General features: G+C 30.0%; 1 protein-coding gene across 1 annotated transcript; it reads right to left on the bottom strand.

The window, feature by feature from the left end:
• Positions 1-7,829: 7,829 nt before the first annotated feature.
• LOC125812045 (uncharacterized) lies at positions 7,830-10,628 on the bottom strand. Its single transcript, XM_049491542.1, has 3 exons — positions 9,950-10,628; positions 8,796-9,143; positions 7,830-8,712 (listed from the first exon to the last, which is right to left on the bottom strand). Exons 1-3 carry the CDS (start codon positions 10,376-10,378, stop codon positions 8,077-8,079), a joined length of 1,413 nt encoding a protein of 470 aa, XP_049347499.1. The 5' UTR covers positions 10,379-10,628; the 3' UTR covers positions 7,830-8,076.
• Between the last annotated feature and the right edge of the window lie 16,825 nt (positions 10,629-27,453).

Genomic DNA, 27,453 nt, shown 5'->3' with positions numbered 1-27,453 from the left:
TTAGTACACTAGGGTTTTTTAGTGTATGTTTATGATTGAAATTTGAAAGTTAATACAAAGGAGATAATTATCATCTTAGTCTAGGAAAAATTGGTCAAAGTTGTGGCCTTTTGGAAGTGGAAACATACATGGGAAGATGTTGTATTTATCTAGTAACTTAGTATACTAGTCCCTCAGTTTGTTTGGTTTGATTTGAGAGTTGAACTAATCAATGTGCAATGTGAATAATAAAATTTACATATTTAGAAATTATAAACAAATTACTATAAGTGGTTAAACTAATAAATGTTCAATGTGAATGATAAGATTACATATTTAAAAACTACATATTCTTTGACGGTACACAATTAGAAATAAAATAATAACTAAAACAAATAAATAAAAATAAATGAAATATTATATACCGACATTTTAAAAGATTTTTTCACTATCAGGTTACAAGAAAGAAAAGTTGTTAGGTATCAAAGCACCCAAAAATATGACATAGTACATCAATAAAATGTGTAGAGAATTATAAAATATCAAATTCAAATATTATGTGGTTCTTCTCATCTATCTAACCCGTTATGATCGAATAAAGTTATTTGGTATTAAACATTTACCTATCGATACATATAATAGTTACATCCACCAATAATCACTTAATACTTATCATATAAGTTTACCTATAAATTTTTTTATTTACTGTTGAAATTAAAAGAGTTCCATTTCAAGTGATACAGTTGGTTATTCCTATATTATTTTATACATCTCAATAATCGTTACTAAGCATAAGCATTCATGTATATCATGAAAAGTTTTAGTGGAGTGATAAATATTTTTTTTATTTTTAAATAGAAATTTTAAGTTTTAAGTTTAAATTATGTAGTCACTTTTGATAAGAAACACTTTATCTCCAAAGATGGAATTTTCTAATATAAATTTAAATTAGTCGAGTCTCAAATAAAGATTTTATCCAAAATTATTATCGAATTCGCAATTACATAAATCAGTGAAAAAAGTCCCTTTTTTTGTCATTTGAACTGTAACGTGCTGCCGTTAGCAACGTTGGATTTCAATATTTTATGTAAAATTAATTTATGATTTTGTTGTTTACCTTTCTCCGGTTAGGTAAATTGGGTAAAAAAGTTATTTTGTCTTATGTGTGAAAAAAATAAATGGGGATACGTGAAAAGGTTGAAAGTGGACCTTCTAAATTCACATGTAAAATATAGTATTAAACAAGAAAACAGTAATTTGCATAATTATTGTGGCAGGTAACAGGGTTTCTAATTATGTGAATCTTATCATATGTACAACTACAACATTTGTTTTTTTAATAATATGATAAAAAGATTCCTTATCACTGTCTTCAGGTATATATCATTTCATATAGTTGCATGCAGTAAATGTTTTTGACAAAAATGAGGAAGTAAATCTCATGACCCACTAATTCAACTTCATTCTGAAACACAATGTAACTCTATTAGAATTTAGGGTGTGTTTGGTATGAAAAATATTTTTCGAAAAATATTTTTTTAATTTTCTTATGTTTGGTTGGGTTAAATGTTTTCCAAATCAACTCATTTTTCTCAAAATTAAGGAAAATGACTTCCCTTCAAAACTCAAGGAAAACATTTTCCGAAACTCTCTTCCAACTTCAAATTACAATATTTTTTTGTTGAAAAAATCAATTTGTTTTGTCCCTACCATCAAACCACCCCCCCCCCCCACCCCACCCCACTCCACAAAAAAAATTTAAGTTTGTTTTTAAAAAATATTTTCAACTTCAAATTTTCATTTTTTCACCCCTACCCTCGACCCCCCTCCCTCCCCCCACCCCCCAAAAAAAATTTAAGTTTGTTTTTAAAAAATATTTTCAACTTCAAATTTTAATTTTTTTCAACCTATCCTCAACCCCCCCCCCTACCTGTCCCTCCCCCCACCCCAAAAAAATTTAAGTTTGTTTTTGAAAAATATTTTTAATTTCAAAAATTATTTTCTACTCTAGTAAAAATAAATAATATTTCTCAAAAACATTTTTCATTCATAAATCAAACACTAAAAATCTTTTTCGGAAATATTTTCTACTCACCAACCAAACATGAGAAAATAAGTCAAAAATCTACTTATTTTCCAGGAAAACATTTTCCTTCGTACAAAACACACCCTTAGATCCAAAAACAGATGAAATAGCATTCACCATTTCACATGATCATGTGACCTTTCAATTACCAACTGTCAGGTACGAAGTTATAGTTCTGCTTATAAATTTAATTGATTCAGCGTTTGTATTTATATTAAAAATTCACTTAATATTATAAACTCAAAATTTTACGTTTATTCCTATGAAGGTGTAAACTGTTTTTCTTTTGTGAAACTTATCATATTATCGACTACAAAAGAATAAACATAAAATGAGAGATTAGGCTGATCTTTAGTCGTATAACACATTATAATAGAAATGGTTTTAGCAGCAATAAATATATAAATTAATAAAAAATATTAATTAAAGTCTTTATTGATATTAGTTAATTGCCCCCATTCATGAATTCAATGTCATTATAGGCTTTAGGAACATTTAAAAAGGGTTAATTGCCTTAAAAAATATATTGAACAACAAACGATAATCAATTACTATGAAAAATCATTTTAAGGAGACAGTATATATAAAACATTCCATGTTTAGGCAGGGTCCGGAGAAAAACAACATCACAAGGAATGTAATCTTGACTTCACAATTGTTATACTTACCATTATATCTTACGAAATTATACTAAATATATTATTATCGACGACAGTAAATCTTTGTAGATACTCTATCAATTATATATCTGAAAAAGAGATTTGTTAGAAGGACCACATATAATATAAAATTTATATATAGACATATTATTAAGGAGTGACATTAATTCCTTTATATCCGTAAGTGAAATTGTGGTCCCTCTTTCATTCCTAAATAAACAAAAAAAAATCAAGTACAAAAGGGGAAGGTCTCAAGAAAATGCGGCCACATTATAAATAATAATAAACCAATTAATTAGAGCAAAAAGATAGTGACTAATTATAATCTTGGTTAATTAGTATAATTAATTAAGGTTTGCCGACTAATACTGTATCACTCGTGCTAATTCATCATGATGATTAAGTATTAACACATAGTTCGGAGGAGGACATCTGTATTTATTTCTTGGGAATCAAACATTATTAAGCTTTATTTATCACTAATCAATTATAATTAGGCGTGGATTATATATAAGTTGCTTTACTTCTAAACTCGTGATTAAGGAGCCTCATCTATGTAATCTTAATTAGCTAATCTCGCAAGACTAAAGAAAAGTGACAAATCTATGGTATATATATCACCCTTAAAAATGATTTACGTGTGTTGGGGTGTGTGATAAAGTTTCGTATTGATAGTCGGTCATATAAATAAAGAAGTATAAATTATAGGAACCACATATTATAAGTACTAAATAACATTCTATCCCTTCTAGTTTTTTATTTACCAAAAATCCCTTAAAAATGATGTTTGTGGGATACAGAGCGTTGTGCACGAGATATATTAAGTTTGATACATTCCACATAGCGAGATACATAGCGTTGTGCACGGGATACATTAGGTTTGATACATTCCACATAGCGGGATACATAGCGTTTGATACATTTCACATAGCGGGATACAAAGCATTGTGCACGGGATACATGTGAGATACATAGGTAAATAAGGGATTTTTGAAATTTTTGAAATAAATAGGGATAAATAAATATTAAGATAAGTAAATGAGTGTAATTAAGTAATTTGTCCAATAAAGAACACATAAAAGATGTTCATAATAATACGAGATATTTTGGAAAAATCGTATAGGATAGGCCCAATAAGGAAATTATCATTCTATATTAAGAGTTATTCTTGTGCTGATTTTACTGATATCAAATCATATGAATTCGAATGGACAAGTAATATAGTACGGATGAAAATATTTTAGTCAAACAATAATTAATACTTCCTTTGTTCCTAATTACTTGTTCATTCTTCCTTTTTTAGTTGTCCCTAATTAATTGTTCATTTTGACAAATCAAGAAAGGACAAAATATTTTTACCTATTATATATTCTCAATTAATTACTTTGAAAAAAGTAGAACTTCTTGAAAATCTTAGATTTTTAATTCGTCCACTTCATAATTAATAGGGGTAAAATGGTAAACTCACTATGTTAATAATTGTTTTCTTAATAAGTGTGTCAATTCAAAAGTGGACAAGTAATTAGGGACAGAGAGGGGTATGAATATGTCCTTTGACCGGAGGGAAACTTCTAGTATTTGTTTTAGTGATTAGTTGTGTTTGAAATGGAGGAAAATATTTATCAATTTTTTATATTTGATAGATCAAATTATTTTGAAAATCATTTTCTTTTAAAAAAATGAGTTCCTTAAAAATGAAGAAAATGACTTTTTAATGAAAATAGGAAAAAACAAGTTTTATAAGTGACATTTCAAGTTCATTGTCTCATAAGTCATACCCACCCATCTAATGCCCCCAACCCTCGAATCCCGACCCCTACCCTATCTCAACATGTAATATTTTATTAGATTGCATATAAATGTCTTGAAATGATAATTTTTTGCTTACTTATTATCAAACAGTAGAAAATAAGCAAGAAACATGTTATTTTCCAAGAAAACATTTTCCTTACACCTTATTTGGATGGTTGTTACGATCATATTTTCTTTGATTGTTACTTAAATTTTATTGTATCATATTGCTTAAATTCATTGTTAGATACCGATGAAGAGACTCATTTTGTGTAACGATCAATTTGGTGTGATCGCATCATTACCTTAATATTTTTTTTCTCATTTTCTCTTTACTTATTAAGTAAATCTTATTTTATGTTTTACCCCATCTTTTTATAGTAGCTCTATCGGATAGAGTTATCCGTACCCTATTTCTTTTAGGTTTATTCATAAATTATTGATGTATGACATTATGGAACGACAGAAGATGATACAATCTATTCAAATGTTATATTCATTAAAATAATATAATATGATACATTACGAAATAATAAGTAACAATCATCCAAATAGTGTGTACACACCCTAGATCCAATTATCATCTCTTACTGTTGAATGACAATCCACTCCAACAGAATTAACAAAAGAAAAGCCCAAGACTAGGTCTATAATAAGACACAGGCTTTTGTAACAATAACCTAGCTAGTTTTATATTAAAAAAGAGAAAGCCCAATACTAAAATAATGAACTCCAAATGCAATTTTATACTTTATTCAGTTTTATATTATTTCTTTAATTATCCTAAACAGTATAATCATGTGGTACATGCTTATATGTTGAAGATTTCCTAACTATATTGTTATAGATTAAATACATAGATACTTCATTAGTGGAATACAAGGAACGTAAACAACGGGAGAGAAAAAAAGTTAATAGTTTCCTGGTCTAGAGGACTATTATTACACTTTACGTCTTGCATAAATGTATAAATAAAGATATTAGAAATAGAAGAATAATTTGAAGTTATATGAGAGTCATTAAACAGTGAATTTTCAAATTTGAAGTTATATCTAAGTAATTAAACAGTGACTTTTTTTTTTTACTAATTGACCCTTTTTAGGATAACTATTTGGTAAATAATCATCTTTTTATTTTTCTTGTACTCAACTTGAGTAAAAATGCCATTAAATAAAACTTGGATGGCTGTTTTTGGGCCCAATAAGAAAAAAATAGCCCAGAATCTCAAACTCAAACTTCATATGTACAACATGTCCAAAAAAAAATAATTTAAATTGAGAAACTAATGAAAATCAATGTTTAAAAAGTGAGAAAAATTCATAAATAGCAAAGAGATTAAACTTAATAAGCCTTCTTAGCTACAAATTCTCTAACTACGCTCTATAGCTATAATTTCGTTTGCTATGAGTATTTTCGTTTGTATATTTCGCTTGACAATATACAAGCATGGTAAGTATATACAAATTATGTATTTATACATTAGGAATTTTTCAGAATTCTGTTTGTATATTTAGCTAGCCAATATACAATTTCATCACTTCTACAAATCAAATGTATCAACAAATTGTATACAAATAGATGGGATAAACATATTTTGGATTTATACAATCACAAATTGAATTATACAAATTCATAGAAAAATTTAAAAAACTATAGCCGTGAATCATAAATGTCCAAACATGTAGCTAAAACTATAAATATTTGATATTTCGCTTAATTTTTCCTAAAAAGTTGTATATGTTCCTTGTGTTTTATTTCCTTTCTCTTTTTCCTACAAAATCTGTTGATGAGATTGGAATCTAATTGACGCAACTTCACTTTGGTGCAGATTTCCAAGGTAAGAAAAAAACCTTACAAGATGTTTACATCAAACTATCACCTTTAAATTGATAAATTGATGTTGCGTTAAATTAGGTCTTGGGTCTAACTCATAGTTCAAAAGTTAGCTCAAAGGAAGAGAATTGCTCAAATCTTATAAAGAGCTCAGAGTCTCATCCCGATTCGATGTGTAATCATTCTCGTCAACATCCCTCATGCCCAGATCCAAGATATTCTTTATCCGAGATTCCATTGTCTGGTCTGGAGCGTAACATTCAAGGACGCGAAGTATATTCACAACCCCGCACAGTCCAGGCACCACATCAGACCCAATGAACTTGACTCTGATACCATGTCAAATTAGGTCTTGAACATACTTCACACCTCTCATGACGATCAAATGTAGGATCATTCTCATCAACACGTGGAAATGTGTATCTCATGTAAGCTGTATTATTTACTTTCACCACAGGCCCACAGTTATTACACTCTATATACACGACTAAAGCCTGCTGTTGAGTTGTGTGGAAAGTCATGTATTATTCAATCCACTCTTACCTTTATCTCTTTTTCTTTTTTAGAACAAAGAACATCATGTGTCCAGTGCAATGTTTTGCCACTGATGTCACAAAAAGAAAAAGAAGTGGTCCGATGTCGGGGACGAATCTAACATCTTGATCTTGACATACAAATTCCATATAAAAATTACTATTGTTTTCGTCTCGAACGTAGTTGAACATTCACTTCACATAAACCCCATCGGAAACAATCTTTCTACTTCCTAAGGTAAGACTGTAAGAGTAAGGTCTGCATACACAGTGACAGGCCTTTAATGAATGATGGTGATTGCGCTATTCAAGTAATGCAATCATCATATCAAGAGACACTATTTTTTTTTCTTTCTTTAATGTCAGCATTTTCAACACAGAATAGAGGCAAAAGGCAAAATATATAATTTGCAACTAAGATAAGGTCTAGCACAAAGCGTGCCACCATAACAATAATCACTCATCATTCCTTGTTTACACAAACAACCCCACTGCAAAAATTATACATTTGCCCATACTTTTCATAGCAACACTAATCATCACTATCCAAAAAGACCATAAAGAATTGAGTTTCAAACCTTGGGGATTGTACCGTTTGAGGTGGCCCAATGGTTTGAGCTTGGAACTTCCATGTTGCACGTCTCAAATTTGAAACCCCTTGCCAGCAAAAGCAAGGGTTTGTCTTCTAGGTCGAGCTCAAGCCCAGTGTGGGTTATCTTTCCTATGTGGTTTGCAAGCTATTGCATAGGATAGGAGCAAAGGCATCCAAAGGATAGCGGATGTGGATTTTCAAGAAAAGAAAAAAAAAACTTGGGGTTGTGGGGTTGGGGAGGGGGGGGGGGGGTCAGGGACATAGACAAACATCTTTTGTCCTTTCGTCGGAAATTTCAGCAAGTTTAAATGGAGTGAAACTATTCAACTACCTTCATATTATAGAAGTAAACAGTTTTACACTTGAAAATGAAAAGGCCTACATCATTTACCAGAAATGCAGATTGATAGAGAGATGATTCCACAAAGGGAATCTTAATTGAAACAAGAAGATATCCTGTGAATATATTTACAGATTGAGATAAGACTTCTATAAAACCTCAAAATTCCTCAATCATCTGACACCTAGCTTACTATTTTACCTGGTTCTGTCAGCCTATTTATACCAACAAGACCTAACATCTTAAGAAATTAGAGACAGATCCTAATAATTCATCTTCAATACAATGTTATTGACATTGCCGCCATCTCGTGATTTATCCAAAGCAGCAACCTTAGCTCGGTAAGCTGCAGCAGCAGCGGCAGATACAGTAGTCTTTACCCTCTCTCCTTGAGAAAGCTCACACGCTTCACCAACTGAACTGAATCTTAGCTCAGCTGGAGGAATGAAACACTCTTCAGATAGGCCTGGAACATTGAATGCCACTTCCTCAATAGTCCATGCTTCTTCCATCCTGGTCTTGGTGTGACTCATAGCTGTTTCACCAAATCGGAAAAGGGTTACAACTGATCGTCCAGAGTGAGCAATCATGATCCCCTCAACAGGTCTGTAATCATCAAGGAATGAATTAATTGTCGTCTCCCAATAAACAGCATCGCCCCCATTTGTTTGGATACGGGTCAAATGTGAGTCCTCCAGGTGCACAAGAAGTCCAGTTTTTTGGCTAAAATAGCCAAATAAGACATGCCTAATGATCTCGGCTGGTCCTTCACTCCTAGCTTTCAATGTATGTGGATCAGCACAAAGTTTAAGAATGAAGCAATCCTCACCGTTGATCTTCTTTTCTCCAGTACATTTTGCACTAGCAAACATGTTGGCAGTAGTTCTAGGATCAAGTCCCTACAAGTAAATTAAGGACAGGGGTCATTTATTGAAATTGAGGACCACAAAAGAAAGTAAGCAAGCTGTGTTCAAAAATGTACCTGAAGCGCTCGCCTCAATGGCCTAACTGGTCCCTTTGCAGCATGTGCACCGAGCCAAGGGGTATGCCTCCACACAAGTTTACCATTGCAACCAGCATGAACCTTACTGCTACCAAGCGCGAGCTCCACATACCAATTGTCAGGGTTCATTTGCCAAAGCACAAATCCCCCAGACTCAGCTGTCTTAGAAGAATTCCTGTTCTTTATTACCTTTGTAGCAGTCTCAATATCTGATGCCATCATCCTCACCTTTCCCATTGCATAAGCATTATACATAGTGTTTTGAAGTTTCTGTCCTCCAGAGGCTGCTGTATACTGCTGCAATATATACTGAGCTGACGAAGTCTCCTGCAAATTCATAGTAACACACAGTCAATCAATCAATCAACTACACCTAAATCCAAAATTAACTCCTAGTGAAAAAGAATTAATCAATTCGCAAAGAGATGAGAACTAGCGACAACGCAGAAAACTCAAACAAGGACCACCATCACAACACTATGCCCAATTATCCTAACATTGCCTTGAATGAAGACTTTGATAGTGCACCAACTAAAATACCAGTAAGGGGCTACATCCAGATAGCCAATTCCAGCCCACAAAAACAAAAAATGATAAATAAAAGATCCCCAAATGGAGCCCATTCTTGATTTTGGACCTCAATGTGTATAGCAAGATTTATATAATAATCTTCAATCCTCCTTCCTACTCTATCTAAAAGAATTTATGCCCACATATAGTCTCTGTCAAAAAACATGGCACAACCAATTTCCCCATCATGCATTCAAACAGAAGCCAAGAGAACATCCAAAATTAGTAAACAAGGCAAAATGACAGGAAAGTATACACCAAAAGTCTCAATTTCACACAGTTATTAATTCAATGAAGTCCAAAAAATATACTTAAAATAGAAAAAAACTGAAAGCAACAATTTTTGTTGGAATCAAACAAAATTACAACCTACACTGACAACCCACCTTTGTCACATCTCACACACAACTAATATTGCTCGGACTCTTCAAAAATGTCAATGGGTGCGTGCCCAATTCTCCAAAAGTAGAATATTTTTAGAGAATCCGCCCAACTTAGCACACAACAAATAAAAACACAAAAAAAGTAATCTTTAAATCCAAAAAATTGTTACTACAACTTACAATGGGAGTATCTTTGATGCTAAGATGAGGCAAAGGATCATTGTTGCTAACATGCACTGGTGCAAGCGGCGCACCCAAGACACCAAGCAGCAACCTCAGATCCGACCTCTGTAAACCCGACCCGGAAGTCGAAACCGAAGGTGCCCGACATAGCTGACCCTTCATCCACCACCTATCAGACTTTGAATCCCCAACTTCCGACCCGTTCGGATCCGGACCTTCCATCAACGGCGACAATGTCTCCACACACGGCCTTAAACTCCCCGATCTTGAAATATAAACTTCCGGTTGCGGCACTTGATTCCCCTTCCTTCTCCGAAGCAAACCCGACCCGGAAGGAGATGGGCTTCTTCCTCTTGACTTAGCCGGTGATAATCCTCTTACCACTTCATCTTTTAGTGCTGAGAAAAACCCTTGTTTCTTCTCCATTTTTGGTGAACCCAAGTTGAGAAATGAGCAGAAAAGACCCAAATCAAGAGTCTCAACTCTCAAGTGTGAACTGGTGCAGAAATGCAGAGAAGGTGTTTGCTAGTTGGTCTCACTGAAAAAAGCAAAACTAAATGCAGGCAGAAGCAGAAGGATAGAAAGGAGATAGTAAGGGTGGGGGGGCGGGGTGGGGTAAAGGGCATGCCGTTATGAAGAAGCAAGACATTTCCATGCTTTTGCGTTTATATAATATGTAAAGTTTTGGAACCTCTAGGGGCACTCCTAATCTACTCATCATTCCCTAGATTTATTATGCTAATAACTTTGTTAATGACAAATATACCCTTATTATCATATCTTTTTTAAAAAAAGAAAAAAAATTATTACTCTTGATTATTTTTCTTAAAATGAGTCTTGGAATAAAACCCACCTAATAAAGTAGAAAGGAAAATTTGACTAAAGAAAATGATAACTCGATATACAAAACATCCAGTATTAATAGGGTCTAAAAAGAAATCACACCTCAAGAAATTGATTTAACGTATAATTGATTGATTTATGTAATTATTGAGTAAGGAAAAAATATCGTACTAATAGACATTCATACTTTGATTGTTCGATTGATGTCATTAAATTAATGAGTTAGGACATGTATTTTACTTCTTTTACCATCTACTATAAGACCAATTGATATGTTTTTTTTTACTTGGGTTTGATGCACTTGAGTTGAGGGTTTTTCGAAAACAACATCTCTATCTTCATGAAATAGTGATAAGATTTGTATACACTCCACCCTCTCAAGACCCCTACTTAATTTGATTTTACTGAGTATGTAATTGTTGTTGTATGACCAAACTCAACGAACAAGAGAAATGACTTTGTAGCATTTTATAAAGTTATTTTTAATTTTATGTCATTTTTATACATAAAAAATATCTGAAAACTGACTAGTCAATTTATAAGTGATCATACGAGATCAGTTTCATTGATTACTTGTAGGAAAATGTGAGGGGTAAAAGTGGCATTTGGTGTAAGAAAGGTACATTGGGTGGGGTGAAATGTCAAGAAGCAACAAGCAAGGTAGGTGTATGGTACAAATAGAGGTATGAAAGGAGGAGAAGAAGAATTATCATTAGGCACCAAAGATGAAATGAGTGAAAATTACAAGGTTGTTATTTTAGGCGCCTTCTTTTTTTGTCCTTTTTTCACCTTAAGCTTTCATTGGTTGGTGGGTTTGCAAAATATACTGTTTTTCTCACTTTTCCTTTTTTGAATTTCCCCCCTCTTTGCTTTTTTTCCCTTTTTGTTTTCTTGATTATAATAATTAAGTAATATACAAATCTGAGAAAATATTTAATTGTAAATCCATATTACTGATTGCTCTTTGAAATGGTTTAATGAACCCTACAAAAATGATGCTAAAATGATTTTATTTCTTATTTAGATCACCTAAATTAGTTTGGGAATTTGAGATTTAAAATTATGTTATTCAGAAGAAAAAAAAATTAAGTTATTGGGTTTTTAAATCAAATTTTATACAGTTGAAGTGATTTTCTTAAAAATAAATATAGGATTAAAGCAAAGCTATTATTTTCTTTGTTTCAATATGTTTATCTTATTTTTCTTTTTAGTCTATTTAAAAGAAATCTTTCTTTCATTTTTGATAATTTCTTAATTTTAATTTTCGTATGTCATGTTTAAAATCACGAGATCAAATGATGTTTTGGTAATCCTAATTTCTAAGTATCTTTAATTTAAGACCACAAGAATAAAATATTATTTTCTTACTTTTTTAAACTCCATTTCAAGTCAAAATCATACAAACAAATAAATATTATTTACAAAAATTATAACCAACTACAACTTCATTTTCAAAACTTTCACCACTAAGTGAAAGAATATTTGATATTTATGGTCAAACGCCTACTAAATGTTATTATAATCAAGGCGTGTTTATACGGAGGAAGCATTTTCGAAAAATAATTTTTCAAATTTTTAATATTTAGTTGGTCAAATAAAAATAAAAAACATTTATTCTAGGGAAATAAGTTTCCTAAAAAAAAAAACACACAAAAAGTAGGGAAAACAAGTCCTAAAAGTGATATTCTATATTAGTTATCCTTTCACTCTCCAACACACCTCATCTTCAATCCCGCACTTATGACCGTCACACTCAACTTCCACGATATTTATCTAGATTATATATAAATATAAATTTTTTCAGAATAACTTTTTTTACTTACATACCGAACATTAAAAAAAATTAAGTAAAAAATTCCTCACACCAACACAACCCAAAAATATATAGTACCAATTAAAACATAGGCATGTGGGAAATGAATTTGAAGAGTAAAGGAAGATTGAAGTGGAGCAGTCGATGAGTTATAATCCTAACCCCAACTGACAGTGAAACGCCTTCTTCTATCTTTGTTTTTTTATGACATTTATATTTCTTTTATTTATTCTCATACCCCACCCAACAAAAAAAAATTAAAAATGGGATCAACATCAAATAGTTATTATTGAATTTCGACTATAGTTTCATTTTTTCCCAACGCCGACTAAATTCGAATCACGTTGGGATAGAGTACTGTCTAACAAAGACGACTTTGTATTCTAAAGGGACTGAAACTTGAAACCTCTTGATTAAGGATGAAAGAGTATTTATCAATCTAACATTACCCTTATTGATATAGGTTCGATTTCTACGTATATTTTGTACTTATATTAGTAAAAAGTTAATGACTTGACCACTTGATTGTTTATATACAGTAAATAATAGGGATAATTGGGGAGGAGTAGCTTCAAGTCTTATTCCATTCTGCTAACGTATAAGTAGATAAATTGATGTAAAAGCTAAAATGATGCTGACAAATATCCAAACATGATCTTTTACGTATATTTGTAGGAAAAAAAGGAGAGCTTAGAAGCTAATTACACTCTATTTTCATGAATGGTGTCCTTAATCTTCTAAGAAACATTAATTATGTTGACCAAAGGGTTACAATTTTGTACAAAGGGCTGTGTAGTTTGGTAAAATTTGATAATATTGACTTAGACCTTGAGAAAGTCAGAAAGATTGCCTAGAAAAGATCACCCTTAAAAAGTGTACGTAAAATGAATGAGACTAAGCAATCTGTCGAAAGTGTGTGATATAATAATATATCGGTAGAAGAAAATTCTTCCTTAGAGAAAAGCCTCCGAGTGAATAGTGGTGGAGTTGAAGCGGAAATGAGAAGGTCAAGTTGAGTAACACAAATATTGGTGAGACCAAAAGGTTTCTCCGCAAGGTCCGTCCACAAACGATGAGCCAGAGCCTAAGATCATGCCGAAAGACATAGTCGATGGACAACATATGAATACCCATGTACTATCGCTTGTTCATCCCGAAGGACAAAAAAAACTAAATTAATCGAAAGATAGTTATCAGTTTCAAAACTGAGATATCCCTGCTTTTTTAGGGTATATCAACACACTTATCTAAAACACACATTAAATAGCATTTACAAAAATTTAAAATCTCTAAACTCAAAATTCTAACTCGATCTCCAATTTTTGGAACTATTGTTATTCTTGGCTTCTACTACAACAAAAAGGGACCGCCCTATGCCACGTAGCAACTATCTTATTTGTTTCCCATTTAGATGACTAATTGACTAAAGCTAAGATATGTAACAACTTGATATACTAGTATTTTATTTTATTTTGACAAATTTGCCATAGGAATCAAAGTGGTTAGATATTTATATTCAAAAAAATTATGCGCCCATCGCGCCGGGTCGGCTTCTCTTTGGCACCCTTTGGACCTTATAAAATTATAATAACATTTAATACACTTCATTTTTTCCCCTCTTTTCATAAAGTTCATATTCTTCTTTTTAATATTTTCAATTAACAAATGAAAAAATTAATGAGAATTTATGTCCTGAGAAGCTTATCTAATGAGCCTACTATTATTAAAAACAATTGAATTAGGTTGACTTGGCTAACCATGTGACGTTGATGAATGATGACTATGCAAAATGAGTACATTAGGCTGATATCAATGCATGCTTCAAACAATTGGATGGACAATGACAATCACGCATGTAACTCATTATTACTCTCTATCGATCGAGTTGAAATTTAAAATTTATGAATTTTAAATTTCAATTTATTTTTAAATAATGAAATTTTGAATTAATCCTTAAAATCGACTCAATTCATCTTGATTGTGGTAAGATACATTCTACCATAGTACCTCTATCCAGTGTTGGAGATCGATTTGTATTTTTTCAGTTCTTTGTGTTAAAAGAATCGACCTTCATATGTCGATTTTATATGAAAAAAACAAAATAAAAACTTTAAAAATGAACCTTGTGAAGTCGGTTTTTGGCTTTTTTTTAGTAGAGACTCTAGCTCCGCCCCTAGGAGCGAGTCACGTTAATTTACAGCCTACATCTCAAAAAAAAAAAAATGACAACTTTTTATAAGAACGAAAGAAAAAAAATTCGTTTGGTTCACACATTGTGTGTTGCATAGGTAACGACTTTTAACGTGGGCAAAAAAAACATGATGTGGGTGTCATGAGAAATCATTAACATGAAAGGTTTTGTTTGTGATTAAAGTTAAGATGACTTTGTTTTTTTTTTTTTTAGTGCACACCAACTGTTTGTTAATTTGCCTGTTTAAATTTGTAATCCATTGAACCATCAATTTTGAATTATACATCTGTTTAATTCACTCTATTGGGGCCTACTTAATTTCGAAAAATATCGGGTATTTATATTTGATTAGCTATTAGATATATCGGAATATTACATTATATATATAAGATTAATTTATTTATGTATTTATGCATGAATATTAAATTTTGAATCACTTTAATATAAATTATAGCCAATTTGGAACTCGCTAAACTTTTTGAATCTCATTCACCCTTGCCTGACTAAATAATACTCTTAATAAATACTAACAAATTTAAGTGAATGGCATAACATAACTTAACCATAATTAAGCGTTGGTGTGTACCCAAAACATATATATATATATATATATTTTATATTCATTAGCTTGATGTAAGCATCCAAAAATATATGCTTAAGTGAAAAAAATGAAAGGAGAAAGAATTAATCTAGTTCAATCGATAAATTCACCTCAGGAGTAACTGATTATAGTCATTTTTTGTATATATATCGGCTTGGACAGCTAAAATACAAACTGTAGAAGCATTCAGAATAGGCTTCACATTAATTTTATTGGCAGAAATAATCAACTCCATTCGGGGCTATGGAATATGTAAAAAAAAAAATTTGAATTCTCTTAACTTTTTTATATATCTCCAATATTTTAATTTTTACTAATGAAAAATTCTAGCTCCGCCAAAATTAATTCTTGACCTCTTTATATATTTTAATATTTCAACTCTTAATAATAAAAAATTCTAATTCCGCCAATAGTTAAGCGAGGAACATATATGTAGTTTTAGTTCGTAGAAGTCAAAGTCAGATAACTCAGAGATTGAGATTCTCAATCTTTAGTGGAATCAAGTGACGTGTACATTAACTCCAAAGAAGAAAAAACCATCGCAGTTCACAAGTTGATACTCAATTTATTATATTATATATATACTGTAGTAGTAATATATATATATATAAATTTCATCATCTGATGCCTATTTTAATTTAGAATCTATAATACTACTGAGAAATGTGTAATCTTGGTCAAAAAAAATAATATGCAAAGGACAAAAAGAAAGACAAAAATTAAAGAGAGAGAGTATGGGGTTTGTGATGACTTGAAAAGAATAAAGGGATCGATTGAGTGAAGGATGCCAAAGAGGTCCGGACAAAGGGGCACATTTTCCTGTTTTGTGCCAAAGGCAACACTACAATATTGTTTCTTTTTTTTTTTTTATTTCTCATATGTTGTTTGATAATCGTAAAATATTGAAATTTGATTAAATTTAGATTCATGCATTATAAGGTTCATTTTTGTGATGATGCTTCAAAGATCTGTGATTTAGGGTAGATGAATCTCAATCATCTTATAACAGTTTATATTCATATTAATGATATGTACAATATTTATTACATCGAAAATGACCTTTAGCGACAATTAATTAACGATAATAACTTAATTGCCGTTAAATATGTATTTGTAGGTACAATTAACACTCTTTGTAAATGTTTCTAAAGCATGTAGTGACATTGATTCAATGACAATTAACTAATGTGGTAGAAGCTTTAACCCTCTTTGTTAATGTGTATATATTTATTGCCGCTAAAAGCTATTTTTGTTATAGTAATTATTGAGATCAAAAGGCTTGAAATGAAAATAAATAAATTCATTAATAAAAAGGTATTAAATAAAGTGACTAATTAGTTGATAAATAATACATACGGAATTTTGGTGACTCATTCTTTAATTTCAAGATTCTTAAATAAATATTCCTTTCCATCAATTAAAAATAAATAGTCTAAAATACTACTTTAATTAGATAATCAGGATAGATTTAATTACTTATTATCGCCCTCGCCCTTACTTTAATATATACCTAAAGAAATTATTGAGGTGAAAGAAAAATAAATATTACAAGAAAAAAAACTAATTATAGCCACTAATATAATTAGATGCGCTCTTAGACAACCTTGAGATTTGTAATCCTCCTTCTTTCCCACTTTATGTAATGCAATTATTATTTGGAGAATTAAATAAGTTTTTTTAATCACAATTTTTAAAGGGAAGTACTAAATGGCCAGAAAATTAAAAAAACTATAATATTTTTTTTATTTAAAATAAACTGATGTTTTTTCCATTTTTTAGTTAAAAAGTATTAAAGTTAAAAGGGTAAAAATGTTTTAAAAGGTAAAATAACATAAATAAAATATCATTCTGACCAAATTTTCTGGCCAAAAAGATTATTTCTTTTTAAATATATTTTTAAATATTTGAATTGTTAATTATGGCTATTTGCAATTTTTTACTGTCCACATCGTTTTCATTAATTCATTGAATAATTGCGACATGTTAATACCATGGAGTAATAAGTATTAATGACAATATAGGCATACTAATGTGGGTTGTAATGCAGTGGTGAAAATGTTTTATTCTTAATTAGCTAGAGATTTTGGGTTTAAATCCTTGTATGAAGTAAATTCTGTTGGAGGAGTATCCTCCCGAATGGATCGTGCAGTGCGCAATTCAGATTTAGAAGAGACTTTGATACCAGAGGCGTATCTAAGGGGGGTTCACCGGGTTCACGTGAACCCATGGTCCCCTCCCAAGATCATATATAGTAGTGTTATAATTTTAAAAAACATTGAAATATAGATGCGTGAACCCACACTTCAAGTATCAGATAATGCAATTATGACTGGGTGCACCTCTCTCCGCGAGGTTAGAAAGTTGAATTTTATATTTATCTTGTTTGAATTTTCTTTCTAAAATTAGATAACACTTCTCTAAGTGGTAATTGGTATATAGGAATTAATTTTAGACCTATAATTTTAAAATTTTAACGGTTTTCAATAGTAAAAACTTAAATGTCGAACTGATCAAAATTATATCATAGATCAACCTTTATATAACAGTGCACCCATCATCTCAAAATCCTAGATACGCCTCTGTTTGATACAGATTTCGAACACGAAAAAAAATGATAATATAGGCATTAATAGGTGCTATTATATGCTGTTTGAGGTACTATTGAAGCACATGGCTGTGCAACATGCATTTTGTATTATTTTGATTGGTCTACTCATAACGACCAAATGAAGAGACAAATTATTTGGTCAAACTTTTTAATCTGTTTATTTTGTGATGCATTTTTATCAAAGTACTTTTTTTAGAAAGTACTTTAGAAAAATAACAACTTGTGTTTTGACAAAATTACTTGATAAATATATCTATCAGTACTTTGCTTCGACTATTTTTTCCAAAATGAACTTTTAGAGTGTCGTTTTATGAAAAAGCCACGTAAATATTGAGTCTAAACATTGATTATGAAAGACTATAATAAAATCGATAAAGATAGAAACAAATGCATAAAACTCTTAACTTAAAAAGTTTGAAATCTAAGCAATAATGTTATTATATATGAAAAAATACAATAACATTAAAAAGACTATAATGTCTATATTATGATTTAAATATATCAATATACTCAAAGTAAGGAGGATATGTTTAAAAATGTATTTTTTATGGATAATTTTATTCTGAAAAAAAAAAGTACGTATTTTTTTGCTCATGCTTCTACTTCGATGACGAATTTAGAAGTTTCAGCTTCCTTCCAACACCATAAAAGTATTTATATATTTTACGGCTTAAAATCACTTCTTTTAAAAAATATATATATATTTTATTGAACGCCTTAATTTTTCAAAATAATCCCTTTTTATCTGTTTATTAATACTAATAAACACTTTTAACTTAAAAAAGGAATTAGCCAAACAAACAAAAATGTACTATCCAACCTCACCCCATCAAACATATAATTAAAGACTTATAAACGAAAACTTAGCCATGTTGAGTGTTGACTACCAATATTCATTAGGCATTTCAGCATGATTTTATTTTTAAAAAATAATAGTTAAAGTATCATTTGAAATTAAGTTGACAAAGGATACGAAGTTATAGTTATGTTTGAACAAGAAAATAGAATTAAAGTTATGTGTGTGAAAACTTTTTAAAAAACCGTATAAACTTGTTTTTTCAAACCTCAAATGCTACATTTCAAATTAAAAGTTGATCTTTATCATAAGCAAACACTTATTTTAAATAATTTTCTACTATTTGTCAAATATATATAATGGGGCACAACTCACACACACATACAGTTCAAAATATAATGTATTTTGGTTATTTTTTAATTATATTATTTTGGATTGGGTGGAAATTTTTTTAGGGAGCAAAAGCATATGGGAATGTCAACAAAGAAGGTATCAAGTAAGGACTTTTTTTGGCGCAATTGACGGAAGAGAATGCATGGCGCTTTGACCTACATATCTTCATATTTTTTGCGATTCCTATCAAAATAAATATCGTTTTCATAAAAAAAATAATCCAAAATAAGCATCACCTTAGTAATTTAAAATAAAAATTAGTATGTTTTTCCAACTATATTCTTATCGTTTGGTGTGAGGGACTAAAAATAATAGTGATGGGATAAAAAAAATTTATCTTGTTTGGTTGCCATGTTTGGAATAACTTATCTCACCATTTATATCACAGTGATGGATAAGTTATCTCATATACATGGTGGGATAAGTTGTCCCATGATAGCTAACCCCCAGATAACTTATTCTGGGATAACTTGTTCCCAACCAAACGACGTCATTCTAATAATGACGGAGTTGTACAAGTTTGGCCAAATCTAATAGGAGTAACTTTAATAAGAACTCTATATTTGTCTTATGAAATCTATTTAATATGTAAAAATTATTAATTTAGAATCTACTAACTTAAAAGGTCTACACACCCGAACTCAGAAAGCTTCGAATCTTGACTTTATCTCCGGCTCACTTCTAAAGAAATATTTATTAAATAAGGATATAGTTTAATAAACTACATATTGCATTTGTTGTTTTGTTAATTAACGTGAATTTTATTAAGATAACACTTATTTTGAATTGAGGAAGTATATAGAGATATGGAACTAAAAATTGTTTATTTAAACTCCACAAAATTAATATATAAGCACTATTTTTTCCTAGCTACCTTATTTTTGTCAACAAATATTAGATTGATGTCATTAGGTGTTTGTCTCTAAGTTGTTGGCTTTCCTACTCATTTTTTTTTCTTTTCCAATTCCAACCACATCACACATTATACACAGTACTGCATTGACTGTATACAAATTTATTCTTGCAATCTGTTTATTATTTTTTATTATTTATTTATTCTGTATAAATTCCATTACATGCATAGTCAAATCTAGCCCTAATATATAATTTCTTTTAGAAAAATAATAATGATTGAGCAATAAATTAAATATAAAAAAATAAAAAGAACAATACTTATAATGAGATAATTTGTCCATAGTAGGTGTTTCACCATGCAAATACATGAATTATGGGTAACATGGTGTGCACGTTGTGCCTATTAACAAACATTTGTGCATGCTTCTTGGTTCTACTAAAAGGAGGTAGTAAACGTTAATCACGCTTCAATATCAAACAAATTTGAATCAGCTATATGAATTTTTGTTGTTCATGTCACTTCAATTAAGCTCACCCTCGACTCGTTTTCCATCACACCAAGGTTCTCATGTAACATGTATGAACATGTACTTGTGTATTCGGATGATACATCATAATTTACTACTTAGTTGATTTTACGTTATTTCAATTCTCCTTCTTTATTTGGGTATGAATTTGACAATGTGAATAAGTTAATACAATCAGAGTCAATTAAAAAAAAGTATATTTTGATCAACGTACTCTTACACGTCTTGTTCTAATATTGTGCAATTACATAATTAAGCATGATATTTTAATTTCATTGGAAGTGGAACTTTGGGTTATTACTATAGTAAACGGGTAAGTAATAATTAGAATTAATAATCTGACCAAGAAAAATATCAAACTATAGATATTTAAACATGTATAAAATGAAAAATCCACAATTTATTAAAATATATTAAACATCAACTATGATAGGTCGATCACGGCCTTAAAAATCAATTAATTTCTTCTTTAGCTGATCAATACCATTAAAAAAACATTTTCTTATTATTTAATTTTATTAAAGAGAAGTCTTCCGTGAGTAGGTGTAAATGTGTAATGAACTTAATGCAAATTATTTGAATTTATTATTGTTTATATCATATCAATTAAGTGTGTTTGGACGAAAATACCATTTAGAAATCCAATCTGACTTCTAAAACAGAAATGAGCGCAGGCGAGAGGGCCCCACTTTCCCGCATTCCTCTCTCCTCGAGCAGAACGCTAGAGATGCACAACACATAGACCTCGTCTAAAAATAATGACTTCGATTCTTCACTTAAAAGAGTAGAGGCGTTATTCAACTGTCCAACCCTACTTATATAAAAGAAAAAAGAATCATCCTCGTGTGGTATCAATCTTTTTCCACCTATAAATTACACTAAATATGTTATTGTTTTCTGTGTAACCAATTTTAAAGAAGAAAATGATATTGCTATTAATTAGTTGAGAGAGGGATTGAAATTAGTAGAAGGTGGGGCAATTGAGGTATGACTTGTTATTAATTTCATAATCACAAAATCAAAGACAATCCCCACAAGTTGTTTTTGTGTTCAACAGAATTTTCCTAATCAGGTTTAGAAAGTCTTAAATGGTTGGTCTGTTTTTTTGTTTTTATGTTGGAAATCAATTTAGAATTGAATTGACAAATGATTTATCTGATTAATTAATGGTAGAGATTAAAGAAAAAGATAGCACTTGATTTGATTTTTCCATTTAGTTAATTAAGTGTCACGACAGAATATTACTTTATTATAACTTCATTTTCACTTTATATTACATGTCATGATATTTATATTCGTTGGTCATCGCCTGTGGTGTTAAATTAAAATGGTGACCACAATTTTTATAAATGCTATTATATATAAAAAATTTAAAGATTATAAAGTATAGTACTGGTACCACGTTCACTACGTTTGTAGTGTCAATGTATGAATTAATTAGCTTCAGTGAGCTTTATTGAATTGGAATATGTGTTATGGGACCATATTGGTAAGAAAATTTTAATTGTTCGATATAACTATAAGTAAAAAAAATCATGGGTACCTCATTTGAATACTACTATTTTAGTATGTATCCTCTTTTACGACACGATTAACCACTTTGAAATAATTTTAGATATACCGTGTTTGAAGATTCATATGACAAACATTCAAATATTTTATTCTCGAAGTTTCGACAAAAATGATTTAAAACTGTCGTACAGAATTGAGTAGAGCCCAGCCTAATCGTCGTCAAATTCCAGCCCAACAAGGATTATTACTTATCAACATGGGAAAAAGCTATCAAGGAAAAAACTCAAATGGAAAGTAGTTTGGGCCTTTTGAGGTCCAAATTTATTAGGATATCCACTACATTTTTTATGAAGTCCAATAGAACACATTAAATAGAGATAATCTTAATATTTACTAGTTTTCTAAGTATTAACTACTTATATATAGTGTATAATCACAGTATAATATGTACAATGTTTGATAAGTATGATCGGTATGTATATTGGTAATGCACTAACTAAGTATCCACGACACTTACAAACTATTACGATTAGATGGGTGAAAGTTTTTTTTTTTTTCAATCGACTGGCTAAAAATGCTAAGATTATACTTTTATCCTTGCACTTTTAACAATGGGTCATCGGATGGTATAGGGAATGAAAATCCGACCTCCCTGACATTGACTTGATTTCTTAAGAATCATTTGGTAGCTGGATTGAAAGTGAGTTAAGTAGACAAATGCGAACTTAGGATTTAAAGATCGTGGGATCACATCATTAAGGTAATGTAGATGCTAGCAAAACTTCCAATGATGATTGAGGGATAATATCATGTCCAATAGACCATATTGGTGTCAGGTGTGAACAATGACGAAAATATAAATGTATAGGTCAAATATAAATTCTAAGCTATTAAGTATTTATATTTTAGCTTTGTTGTAACAGTTGATTGTAATAGCTCCGTGGTCAAGAATGTGGTGTATATACATGTTGATTGTTGGTTTGAATCCCCCACTATTCATCACTTTTGTTGTCATTTTAGCCTTTTAAATAAAAAACAAATAATAATAACAAAAATGTGCTATTCCAAGATCAATATTGGGTCATAACTCATTGGTGTGGAAGCAACAACTTAAACCAACGCCCTAAGGTACAATTTTATTTGTATAATTGCATAAATAAATGTATATATCCGTTCCTCAAGGCTCAAAGCATATATACACATACATATTCATAATTTGTTTTGAAGTTAATGGGTGCACATGCATCCTCACCTAACATGTGAGTCCGCCTCTGTAAGCAGGTGTATATGGACTCCAACAGCATAAATAATATAATTTTTGATAGTTGGTTAGTAGATAAGTCATTCATGTATAAAATTAATACGATGTTTCGTTTGCAATTTAGAAACTCACAAAACTAATACATGCATAAGTTATAAGAGAATTTATATATTATTTTATGTTAAAAAGATTATGGAATAACTAATATTACATCATAATTAATTTTTACATTACTAATAAATTCAAACGAGCTAAGTCGGTGGAGATAATGCAATTGATATGTGACACAGCCCACATAGTGTCACTTTTGATCAATTTATTATATGGCCCCTTACGTAAAATTGAAACGTACAGATAGAGAAATGAGCCAAATATTATTTCAAAAAAATACTCTGATTCATTTTTTTCTTTTATATTACAAAAGGAATTTGTAGCCATTATTAATATAATAATTCACAAATTATACAGGAGATATAAATCACATTATACAAGTCTTGTATGATCTAAAAACACATGTATATAATATCGATCTAGAACCTCTTATTTAAAAAATATCTTGCTCAACCATCTCGACACCATTGAGAAAATTGTAACTCACATAATGGATTTAAAATTGAGTTAAGTAGGTTGCTTTAGTTTGTTCAATATAACTACACTTTGACCCATTGAAGTTATAATGTACTATATTTATTAGTTGAATTTATTTTAACTCTGAGTTTATACCATATAGTCAATTATTCTACAAAGTTACAAACCAATATGCAATTAAATATGTAGGAAACAAAGTGGGGGTAATTATAGTACAATAAATTTCTGTTCAAAAATAGGACAAGAGTCAGGAAGCATTAAGATCTGGGCACCGACACTAATATTTATTTATATTTGATAAAAATTAAAATATGTATATCAAGAAAAAAAGCTTTTAAATAATAAAATTTTATTCTAACACGACATAAATTAGTAGTTAATTACTCAGATCCAAGCCTTCACAAGTAAGTAACAAAAAGATTAATTAAACAAGTGTTGTTCTAGTGAAAAACACATATTTCTTTGTCATTGTCCAAGTTACCATGCTAAAAATCATAAAAAAAATAAACTTGTTAAATTTTAATTCTGAGTTCTTTTATGATAATAATCAATAAAAAGTTCGAATTAACATCCTTTAATATACATATATTGTAATTCTTTAAACACATCATCTCTTTTTTTTTTGGTTTCTCACCCAATGTCCAAAGAACATATTGGAGCTCCAACTAAATTCGGATTGCGCATTGCAAGGCCCATTTGGGGGTTCAGAGCTTGAACTCGAGACCTCTAATTAAGAGTGAAACACTCCCATCAGTGCACCACAACCTATGTTGGTTACACATCCTTGTTTCTTATATATATACTTATCAAAATTTCTGAATTCGCCAATAATGCTTATTTGCATTTGAGCAACCTCTCCTTGAGTTCAATAATATGTTCTAGCTAGTAAGCTTCTTTAGGAGGCGTTTCACCACAAATTTCAAATGTTTTTCACTTTATTAGAAATTGACAGAATTAGAATGGAAGATAGAGTAATTATTTATTATACTTTTTGTAAATAATATTTGAAATACTACAAACTTCAAAAATAAAAAATGAATTGAAAAACAAGTTTAAAAGCTATTTTCTCAATTTAAAATACAAATACTTTAAATGGAATTTGGAATTTTCATGAAGGAACATTAATTATCAGATAAAGTAAGAAAGAAAATTGAAAAATAAAAATAAATAACAACACGTGTCATGTGTTGATAGTGTAATAGGGCAAATTTACGACATATCACGTGAATTGCACGAATGGATCTGCAAAAAGATTCAGTCCAGGACCACTTCACTTTCCTTATAATAGCAACACCAGCTGGTGCTGTATAATTTAATGTACCTTTTTTAAACAAAAAGAAATAAATAAAGATTTTTTTTTAGAAAATCAAGGAAAACACCTCTAAATTTAGTGTGAATTATTAATTTCATACTTAAATTATTAATAGCCTTAAAAACATTAATTTACTCGACTAACTAAATTGAAATATATTCCCGATCTTGTAATATAACTAAAATACACTCCTGAATTCTCTTCAAGTTTAAGAGTATTCTCAACATTTCTTTATTAGGAGTCTCATGCTCGTACAAGAATTTGTAACCATTTGCTATGTCACATGACAGTTCAAATGTATATCTAAGTTTAGTTAGTCAAATGGAGTAATATTTTTTAACTATCAATAATTCAAAAATAAAATTACTAATAATTTATGTCAATTTCAAATATATTTTCAATATCAATCTCTTATTTTTGTGTAGAAAGATGTAAAAGCATTAAAACATCATAGGACAAAATGCCCATGCAACCACACATATGTCCCATGCTAGAACAAAACATGATGGTGGGGGAAAGAAAATGAAAATGAAAAGCACTATTACACTTAAATTATCAACAAACGACAAGTCATATCGTATCATAATTATAATAAGTGGTAGTAACATGCATCGGCCCCAAATCTTTGCAAAAGATCGTTAATAGTACTCACTTCGAATCACTCTACCTGTCCTCCTTATTTAGTGCATGATTCACAATAGTGATTATATTAGAAAAATCAAAATATAATTAACTCAGTACATTGTTTTTATTTTATTTTTAATAATAACTAATTTTGAAAATAGTAGACATTGACTAATTAGTATATGTGAAGATCCGTAAAAATTTGATCATAGATATTCGACGACAAATTTGTAAAATCTATTAGTACTAAGTACTAACTTAGAGCAGAAATTTTCATAGTTATCGACGTGTTACATAAGCAGAAATAAATGTGAAATATTATTATACCCCTATTGTATTTATATAAGAACGCAAAGTTACAATAAATACTTTTTTTCAATTTTCCACACTTAGTGTTCGGAGTTGATTGAGCATTTTAGGGTCTATCTGGGGGAGTGATGCTTCCAATAATATTTTCTCCATATTCAAAACTCGAATTCGAGACATCTAATTAAAAATGATTCATGCACCACAATTCATGTTGGTAAAGTTATGATACATATGAATTATTATTGTACGACTTTGGGTTGAATGCTCAAGTGGACTGGAATTTGGATAAATATCTTGATAAAATTAACAAAAGAGAATACTTGAAAGTTTACAACACTTTACACAGAAGTGGAGACTTGGAGTGAAGTTGGGTAAAAATATTGTTTAGTTTTTTCATAGTGAACTTTAGGAATTATATTTATTACTATAATTTATGTCATGTCACCTCACCAAAACAGTTCCATATTTCTTTTCTTTGGATAAAAGGAAAAAAATTTGTCTAATACGTATTAAAAATCCATCAAAATCTTAATGATCTATTTAGCCATAAAATTATTTACTTAATTATAAAATTGATGTTTGGCTATAAAAATTCAAACTAAATTTGAAAAACACTTTGAAATTGTTTTCTAACTCATTCTAACTTTTGAATATATTCATACTCAAATACAAAAAATATAATTAAATAAAATTTTCCGTTCAACTGTAACTTTATAAATTTCAAATAACAACAATAACTACAAATAAAGTTTAAAAAGAATAAGTATAAGCTTATCTTACTCGTAAATCCTATTTTACGAAAGATAAAAAAAATATAACTCTATAACTTTTATATATAAAATAAAAATATTTTAAAATTTATGACAAAACGTCTGCTTATAGCCAGCTTGCACATATGCCAAACATAGTACAAAAACAGAAGATGACAAAATCATGAATTTTAGCGTAACCCACTTTTAATATGCAAATACTCCAACAACCCCACTCCCATCCGTCGTTATTTATTCGCATTCGATATTTATGAAATTTTCATGTTGAATGACTTGTTCATTTTCAATATTTAAGTTAAATTTATTAATTTTCTATATTTAGTGATAGATAAAAATTCGAATATATATTATTAATTTATTATGATTAACCAACATTATGTATCATGTATTTATTTGAAATGGTATAAATGAATATTTTTATCCTGTTTTGTCAGACCCACCCACAGTTTACTTACTTAATTAGTTATAAAAAACATTTATAGTGGACCGCCAAACTTT

The sequence above is a fragment of the Solanum verrucosum genome, unplaced genomic scaffold, assembly GCF_900185275.1.
Source record: "Solanum verrucosum unplaced genomic scaffold, falcon-dt-bn FXZP01000235.1, whole genome shotgun sequence".
Classification (NCBI taxonomy): Eukaryota; Viridiplantae; Streptophyta; class Magnoliopsida; order Solanales; family Solanaceae; genus Solanum; species Solanum verrucosum.
This window is presented reverse-complemented; position numbering and strand designations above follow the sequence as displayed.

Excerpts from the sequence above, each read along its gene's own strand:
- LOC125812045 (XM_049491542.1), bottom strand. The coding sequence starts at position 10,378 with ATGGAGAAGAAACAAGGGTTTTTCTCAGCACTAAAAGATGAAGTGGTA. Across the intron at positions 9,144-9,949 it reads GCATCAAAGATACTCCCATT|GAGACTTCGTCAGCTCAGTA; the intron begins GTAAGTTGTAGT and ends ATGAATTTGCAG. Across the intron at positions 8,713-8,795 it reads CATTGAGGCGAGCGCTTCAG|GGACTTGATCCTAGAACTAC; the intron begins GTACATTTTTGA and ends ATTTACTTGTAG.